The 9584-nt window shown below is 31.3% G+C and overlaps 1 protein-coding gene across 1 annotated transcript; it reads right to left on the bottom strand.

Annotated features, from left to right (window-relative positions):
• Positions 1-5700: 5700 nt before the first annotated feature.
• LOC145076604 (Major facilitator superfamily protein) lies at positions 5701-9462 on the bottom strand. Its single transcript, XM_079022419.1, has 16 exons — positions 9316-9462; positions 9166-9228; positions 8938-9027; positions 8788-8847; positions 8565-8696; positions 8396-8471; positions 8039-8103; positions 7793-7885; positions 7605-7685; positions 7232-7316; positions 7033-7139; positions 6707-6766; positions 6530-6583; positions 6373-6432; positions 6183-6297; positions 5701-6065 (listed from the first exon to the last, which is right to left on the bottom strand). The coding sequence occupies exons 1-16, from the start codon at positions 9460-9462 to the stop codon at positions 5950-5952; spliced, it is 1404 nt and encodes a 467-aa protein (XP_078878545.1). The 3' UTR covers positions 5701-5949.
• Between the last annotated feature and the right edge of the window lie 122 nt (positions 9463-9584).

Here is a 9584-nt window from a genome sequence, read left to right as displayed (position 1 = left end):
GTGTTCTTTGATGCATTAAGGTCTTATAACACTTGTGGAACTAGGCTAGGTTCAATTCTAGGGCTTATGAAGGGTTTAAGGCTTCAAAATGGGCCATTTAAGGAGTTTACGGCCTAAGACTACTCCTTGAGGAGTTTACGACCTTAAACACATGAGTTTACGGTAGTAAACTCATGTTGGTCCATTTCTTTCGTTGTTTGGTGGTTCTAACTCATGCATGTAAGGTTCTAGTCACTTTTAGGAGCATAGGAAAGTGTTTAGGGCACCTAAACACCTTGGAAAGGTGTTTACGGTATAAGGAGATGTTCTTGGGGAGTTTACTACCTTAAACACATGAGTTTACGATAGTAAACTCATTTTGTCCATGAACCCTATGTTTTGGTGCATCAAACGAAGGATTACAAGGCTCTAAGCACCCATGGAAGCTTTTGGAGGTGTTTGAGGGGTAGTTTAACACCTTAAAAGGTGTTTATGGTCCATGAACATGGGTTTACAGTCTAAGAACATCCTTAGACCGTAAACTCATGTTTAATCCCCATTTGGTCTGATTTTGGTGTTCTAAGTCCTTTCGGGTAAGCCTCTAAGCCATTGCTAAGCATGAGAAGTGGTTTGGAAGGGTTTTTGAGCATTAAAACCCATATCCAAGGGGTTTACGGTTTTGGGATGCTCCCAAGACCGTAAACTCATGTTCTTGGGGTTTTTGGATGATTAAGTTACGAATTTGCAAGCTAGATAAGTTAGATAACAAGCTAGGAAGGTTTACTTACCGATTTGAGGCTCGGATGGGCGATTTTTGACCAAAACCCGTTTGTAGAGAGAGAGTCTAAGGTGGGAAAAGGCTTCTAAGGAGTGTCCACCCACCCTTATATAGGGCTTGCGTGTTGTACCCGGTATACGACTACCCGATACTTATGTTTAACGAGGTTTAAAATTTTACCCGGTTAAATGGCCGCAAATAAAAATAAACTTTTTCCAAATAAATGGAAAGATAATTTACGTGTTTTTATTTTCACTTGACGAATATTAATTAAAATATTCCAACGGGTTTAAATCCGGTCAAAAATATTTCCGGGATAAATTTGGCTAATTTTTGACGTTATTAATTTCGACGTTAAACTAACGGAAATTTTTGGGTTGTCACACGAGGGATGAAGCTTGCAACTATTAACCAAATAAGGGACGACCGAGTTAATTTTTGAAAATAATGACTAAACATGCGTTTTGTCATGTGCACGAGGAATGATTAGTGTAATTTACCCTAAAATGAATAAAAACATATAATCAAGGGAAATCGACGAAAAAAATCTTTATGTTTATGCCTCATAATCGATTTAGTCATTATTTTTTTTAATCAGTTAAGTCCCTAAAACAGGAAATAATATTTATTTTTACCCTTTTACCTGGTCAACAGATTATCCAACTTTCAAAAATTAAACATTGGCCTAAACTTTAAATTTTATAACAAATTTTGTCCAAAATTTACACTTTTGGCCCACATATTAAATTTTATTACAAATTTGGTCCAAAATTTATACTTTTGGTCTAGATTTCAAAATTTTGTTAAAATTCAACCTAAATTTAGATTTTTTTACATTTTTTTCAAAATATTGTTTTGAATATGTTTTTTTGCTTTAAAAATCATATTTATACAAAAAAACATATTTTCACATAAAAAAAACCTTCTTTTTCTATATAAAAACTTTAGTTTAAAACATTTTTGTATGCAAAATGTCTATTTATAAAATTAGGTATTTATTAAGTGCATAAATATACATACAAATCCAAATTTTATAAAAAAAATGCATACAAACATGCATTTAATAAAAAAAATATACAAATACCTATTTTATAATAAATGCATTTGTATACAAACATATTTTTATAAAAAACGAATATATGAAAACACATATTTATAAAAATAAATTTTTACAAACACCTAATTCATAGTAAAAATATTTGTATACATTTATGTGTTTATATGCACAGAAACAGGTGTTTGTATATATATATATATATATATATATATATATATATATATATATATATATATATATATATATATATATATATATATATATGTATGTATATGTATATGTGTGTGTATGTGTGATTTTATAAAAATATATTTGTATACATTTTATATAAACACCTATTTTATAATAAATGAATTTGTATAACAACACATTTTTATAAAAGAAATGTTTACAAAGACGTGTTTTATAAAAATATATACAAACACGTTTTCATAATATATATATATATATATATATATATATATATATATATATATATATATAGGCTTAGGTTATTTTGTTTAAAGTAACTATTGTGTTATTGTATTCATAAATGTGGGCCAATCAAATTTATTTATTTTAAGAAAGTGATTAATATATATTATTGAATTAAATATAATTGAAAAAATCATCTTAATTAATTACAAGGATAATTTAGTCAATACATATAGATTTAATAAAGGAAAATTGCATTTTTAAGGGATCATAGATTTTATTAATTTTAAAAATCCGATTTTACAAATTATAATTCTTTTAATTCGAACATTCTCACAGAATATGTTTATGAGTATATTTAAAAATAAAAATATTCTTGAACCTATTTCTTTATCATGAATTTAAAAACTTCTTGTAGAATAACAAATTTTTGAACAATCAGTTGAAGAGTAAAAACAACAAAATACATTATTTCTTATAGAATACGGGTAACAATTGTTAATAATTACATCAAAATCTAACAACGACTAATACATTCTAAAAGAATAACGAGGTCCATTTCAATTTTGCGGTCCGTTCTTCAAGCATCAACTTCTGTGATTCCAACAGAATTGGAATTCGTCATTCCATTCCAACAGAATTTGAATTATTGATTCCATTCCAATATATATTAGCCAAAAAACTACGCATTCTGATATGTATATTAGCTAAAAAAACTGCTTTTCATTTCCTTCCCTTCCCTGTCAAACACCCAATCCAAACATCCATTGTTTTCTATCAAATGCAACAAACGCAAACACCCCAATGATTTCTATCTAACATTCAAACAAACCCCTGGATTCTGAAGTGTATATTCTATGTAATACATTCCTGCCCAATTTTGAAATATATATCAAAGATTTTCAGATGTAAGAAAATACACAAAATTAAATAAATAAATAAAACATCATTTATCAAGTAATTATGAAGAAAAATTCATGGGGGATTTTACAGATAACCTTCTTCACTTTCTTGTAGCAGCCGAAGCATTTGAGATCAACATTCAGCACCATTTCTGTCACCTGTTTTGTTATATCAAACAGATTTAATCGACATTAGTTCTTGAGTATATTAGCTCATTTCAATTCTTAAAATGCTTAATTAACAGGAAGATTTTGTCATGAGAAACTAGATTGAAAAGATAAAACGACAATGGCTTCGGAATTCAGATGAAACTTAATTGATAATTTGAGTGGGAATTAAAATATCAAATGAGTACCTTCTCAGGCGTCATGGCAGTGAAGGAAGAATCGATCTGTGAGAGTGAAATATCAAATGAGTACCTTCTTAGATGAAACCACCATCGCTTTTACCAACAGAAGGCACCTTGAAACGTGAACTGCTGAGACACCCACTCTAATTTAACTTAAGATCCCTAACTAGAGTGGGAGTGTTCACTGAAATGTCTGCAAGAGGCAGTCTATTGACACTGCTAACAATCGGTGGAGTTTCAACCCCATTCACAACCTCGATTTTTCGAGGAAAAGAATTGGAGGCCATGGAGGCATCTCGGGGGCGTTTGCGATCAAGAAGAGCCTTCGCAGCTCTGAAATTTGCAGAAATTCGAGCCTTTTGTTCATCTGATAGTTGTCCTACACCGAAATTTTCTTTGTTCATCGTCTTGGGAGTTCAGATAGGATCCAAATGCGAGCTCCGTGAAGACGTTTTAGGGAAAAATTGATCTGATATATGAATCGATCATCTAAACCTAGTAGACACTGAGTAGAAGTAGAACAACGTAAGTGGAGGTTTGTGCCCCGTTGCGGTGGTTCCCTCCTTTGTTGTTGCATTCAAAAAAAAGATTAAGGAGCTTTTAATTTCATCAATCGATTGGAGAAGAGAGAAGGGAGGTACAATCATTTGGCTTCTGTCGACCGGAGGGAGGAGACGCAAAGAAAAGGAGGTGCGATTTTGGGAGGTGTCGATCGGATTTGAGAAGTGAAGAAGGAAAAAACGATACTAGCTTCAATTTAGGGTTTTGAATCTGGATGTCGATTGAATGTTATAAATATATTTGTGTTTCTTGCGATTTACTAGGAATACAGCTAAGAAGAGTCAATGGCTACCATAATTATAGGATATTATTTGTGGAAATTAATTATCAAATTACCTATTTACCCTTATTTATTTATTTAATTATTTATTTTTATTTTAAATTTTGATTGGTCCACATTTATTCATACAATAACATAATAATTACTTTAAACAAATGAACCTAGCTCTCTCTCTCTCTCTCTCTCTATCTATATATATATATATATATATATATATATATATATATATATATATATATATATATATATATATATATATATATACATACATGTTTTATAAATTAATGTATAATAACACTTATTTCATAGTAAACTTATTTTTATATATTGATTAGTTTGCATATATATTTTTATAAACACTTATTTTATAATAAATACATTTGTATACAAACATGTTTTTCATAAAAATAATGTATATAAACTAGTGTTTTATAAAAATATATACAAAAACGTTTTTATAAAAAAAATGTATAAAACACCTATTTGTGTGCATATAAATACATAGATATATAGATATATATTATGAAATATGTGTTTATATACATTTTTTTGTAAAAGCGTATATATATATATATATATATATATATATATATATATATATATATATATATATATATATATATATATATATATATAATACATGTTTGTATTAATTTTTTTTTTTATAAAACGGATTATATTTATTTATGTATTTGATAAATACCTAATTTTATAAATAGGTATTTCACATACAAATGTTTAAAAAAAATGTTTTTATAGGAAAAAAAAGGTTTTTTATGTGAAAATATATTGTTTTGTGGAAATATGATTTTATAAAGAAAAAAAACATATTTTGAAAAAAGAAATGTAAAGAAACTAAATTAGGTTGAATTTGTAACAAAATTCTGAAATCTAGAATAATAGTGTAATTTTTGGAATAAATTTGTAATAAAAATTAAAATCTAGGCCAAAAGTGTTATTTTGAACCAAATTTGTTGTATAATTTAAAATTTAGGTCAAAAATGTAATTTTTGAAATTTGAATAATCTGTTGACCGAGTAAAATGGTCAAAATTAGTACTATTTCTAGCTTTAAGGACTTAATTGACTAAAAAAATTAAATCGATTATGAGGTTTAAATAAAAATTAAAAGAATACATAAATGGTCTTTGTCGGTTGATAAAAAAACAATTACATAAATGATCTCTTAGAGTAAATTTGTGAGCTTAAAAAAAACGAACAATCGTTAAATTTACTGAGATAAGAATCAAAACTGCAAAAGTTATCTAAAATTGACAATTGATATACCACTAAACGCTAAACGTTTTTTTTTTAACCAAAATCATATTTTTTTTACTGAAAAACCATTTTTGCAATTTTGTCTTATATTATACATATCACTGAAGGTTAGGTGTCTCATGGATTGCTCTTGCCAAAGTCTCAAAATACACTCCTAAATTTCGTGGACTCGTCCTTCGCCTAATTCCTAGATAATTAAATATATATGGTCGCATTCAGATTGGGTGGTTCTTCTCAACATCTCCTTCACTTAATTACCCGTTAAAGGTAGAAAAATTCAAAAAAAAAAAAAAAAAGAAATAAAAGCGCTGTGAAACAACAAATCAGAAGGAGGTCGATTTTATGTCGCTTCTAGCCATTAATGGCAGCTTGTATCTGCTCCAATGTTCTTCCTTTTGTTTCAGGAACCATCTTTATCACAAACACAATCGCACAAGCATTTATCGCGGCGTAAATGATGAATGTCCCTATAAAAGCAATCACACAAGAAAACACATGAATCACACAAACAATCACACCTGAAAACGTGGTGCTATGTATATAACTGCTTAATTGGTATCGTGTATATTGTGGCGTAAACTTACCGTATGAACTCCAGCTCAAGAGAAAGTTGAAGGTAAATGAGATTGCCCACGCACCAAACCAGTTTACCAGAGTCGCAAGGCTTCCAGCCGCTCCTTTTATATTGATCGGGAATATCTGGATACAAATTAGCAAGAGTTGTTATTTCCATGGACATGGAATTAATTTAGATATGTGAAAAATTAATGGTACCTCCGACATTATAACCCATGGAATTGCTCCCATTCCAGCTGAAAATGACCCAATATATAACTGTGTTTACGTGTTCAAGAAAACTATTTTAGAGCTAGTATATCAAATTAATAGTTAGTTTTGGTTTTTCAAATATATAGCCTTAGTTTAAAGTTACCAGTATGCCGGTAACAGCAAGTGCAGGTACTGCTGATAGTCCAATTTCATAAGTCTGGTAGAACAAGATGAAGACGTTATACAATTGAACATTATAATTAATTAAGGACTGAAAAATGTTCATTACAAAATGAATAACGAAAAAAATGTTATAAATGAATAAAATGTCAAATGTTACCTTCAAGTAGAAAGAAAGCGCCGTTAATAGACATCCCATAACCAATCCCACTGCCGAAACCTAAAAAAAATATAGTTTTACCTTAAAACGGATCATGGTTATGGTACACCGAACATGACACATTGGGCCTATTTAGTGGACCAGTCCAGTTAAAGCCTGGTCAAGGTCGGTTTGGTTGGGTCATATCTACTCCATTTTTTTTTATTTAATTAACTACAAAAACTAGAATGTCACGAGTATGCAACACATGAAATTAAAAGGGTCAATAATGGTGCTTGTGTGACCAAATTAATGTGTAGTTAATATGTCGAATGTGTTTTGGTTACCAATAAAAGTGGCTTTCTACCGGCTTTATCTACAAACAGTGCATTTAGCGCAGTAATAACGATCTGTAACAACGCATAGATTATTGTACCAAGATCCGCAGGAAATCCTAAAAAGCAAATAAAGTACAGTACGTAAGCTATCCCTCTGTATTGAAGGATAAATTAAGGTTGAACGCGTCAATGTATATACATAACATACCTGCAGACTCGAAAATGCTGCTCGTGTAGAAACAAATACCATTGATTCCCCCAAATTGTTGGCAAACCATTAGCCCGACTCCTATCTTCAATTCACATCACAAGACAAATTAAAAACAGTAAACTTAAGTAATTGTATGCAAGGCTGAGCATTGGGTCTCGCTAAGAACCGGCTGTGAACCAATCTTGCTGGAGCCGGTTCCGGTGGAACCAAGTCCGGTTGCAATTTTCTACTTTTAGGACTCGAGACCAGGACAGGACTATATATATATATATATATATATATATATATATATATATATATATATATATATATATATATATGTATGTGTGTGTGTGTGTGTGTGTTTTGGCAACAAGATGCATGAGCTTACAATGACAGATCGCAAGTATCTTTTCTGAAATAGATCCAATAGTTTGGCTTTCGGAAGCTTTTCAAGTGTTTCTATATAATCCTGTAGTACAATTACGTTAAATGGGTTCAAATCTTTTATTATGTACATGCCTTATAACAAAAGTTAATTCTCGGTGGGTGAAAGTTACAAATTTATGAAACACGAACCTGGATTTCAGCGGCTTCTTCGGATATATCGGCATCTTTCCCCCTAAGTTTCCTAAGTGCAGCCTGAAATTCTTTATGGTTCCCTGTCTTAGCCTGCACGTTTGTCAAACATTGTTTTAATTGCATGTTGATCCTTTTTACAAGTAAGGCAACTTCGGATAGTACTCCATTTTGATATCGGATCGAATTTTTGAATTAGGATATATGCATGCATGGTATGAAAAACAAGCATATGGAAGATCTTACCAGCCATCTTGGAGACTCGGGTATGAAAAACAATCCCGTCACCAAAACAATGCATGGAACAACTCCTGCAATCATACAATATTATAATTTCAGTTCAAGGAGTAACAAAATCATGACTAGTGACCTTTGGCTCATCTGGTACTCGGTCCAAATACCAGGAATTGGTCCCGACTGGTTCTGGATTATAGGATCCGGTTAATTAGGCTTCAAGAACCAGGTACCCAAATTTTACTAATTTTCTCACTTACAAATTAATGTTATAATTTTAAAAGAGTAATATATAATTAAATAACACAAAATGCAACACAATTTATACAAAATTGTGAGTAGTTAATAATAAATAGTTTGTGTTTTGACCTGTCAAGGCCAATATCCTCCATGGCGTCACGTTTCCAATCACAAAGGAAAGCGACACGGCTGCAACGATCATAAGCTGGATACATGCATGGTATATATTATATACTATAATACATCGCAAATTCAACATAAATTTATTTCATATGTTATATCAAATAGTGATCTCAACCTGATTGGCTGCTGTCAACGAGCCTCGTAGATCTTTTGGCGCGATTTCAGCTATAAACACGGGTACAACATACGAAAATACTCCCATCCCATATCCTGTTGCTAGTCTTCCGATATCCAAAGCCACGGGCCCCTATATATATCGTAATAAAACAAACCTCTTATAATTAGTTTCATGCCATGCATAATTAATTACAATTTCAAAAGGGCACGATTGTACGTACCTCAGCAAAGTAAATCGCTAGCCAACCCACTGAACAGAAAACACTCGATACCCTTAATGCCTGTATGCAGTATGTATGCATGGATCTCGGTTATGATTTTTTGCATTACATACAAGATTCGAACCCCAAATTAATTAAGCATGCACTTACCCCTTTTCGGCCAACAAAATCCGCTATAGGTCCACTTGTGATCGCCCCGATCATTGCACCAAATGTCAAGATTGATCCAAACAATGAGTACTGCAAAAAGCCATATTGTAATTAGATATGTGGAGTCCTTCAACATATATAGAGAAAGATATGATTTCAGCCGCAATCGGTCTCTATTAACTAAAATTTAGAGATTATAACACGTGTGCTGAAACTGAACGTACTAACCTCAGCTAAGGACAGATTTAGATCTTCTGTGATGGCTGATTGAGTAGGCGACGAGTAACCCGCCTGAGAAATAAACAAACATAAACAGGAGTATACATAATTACAAGCAGGTTTAATTTATGGTTTTAGGGTGCAAAATTTAAAACTTACGCATGATCCAAAGGCGAAAGAGCCACAAACAGCAACGAAGGTGCTGAGATAAACCATGAAGTTGCTCTGCTTGATGCTTTCATGTTTTTCATCAACAGTTTGAGCGATGAGTGGGGCTCGGATTTCATCTTGATTCGTATTCGCCATATCAAAATTGTGAAGAAACTAGGATCTAAAATGAAAGCTCTTTAGTTATCTTAGATATATATTGAACTAGTTGCATTTATATATGAAAATGAAGCAAAACAACACAAAAACTGTTCTTTATT

The sequence above is a fragment of the Lactuca serriola genome, chromosome 9 (assembly GCF_051521515.1).
Source record: "Lactuca serriola cultivar US96UC23 chromosome 9, Lser_US96UC23_V15, whole genome shotgun sequence".
Lineage (NCBI taxonomy): Eukaryota > Viridiplantae > Streptophyta > Magnoliopsida > Asterales > Asteraceae > Lactuca > Lactuca serriola.
Note: the sequence above shows the minus strand (reverse complement) of the source record. Positions and strands in the feature narration are given on the sequence as shown.

Excerpts from the sequence above, each read along its gene's own strand:
- LOC145076604 (XM_079022419.1), bottom strand. The coding sequence starts at position 9,462 with ATGGCGAATACGAATCAAGATGAAATCCGAGCCCCACTCATCGCTCAA. Across the intron at positions 7,686-7,792 it reads AAGAAGCCGCTGAAATCCAG|GATTATATAGAAACACTTGA; the intron begins GTTCGTGTTTCA and ends ATTGTACTACAG. Across the intron at positions 6,298-6,372 it reads CATGGGTTATAATGTCGGAG|ATATTCCCGATCAATATAAA; the intron begins GTACCATTAATT and ends ATTTGTATCCAG.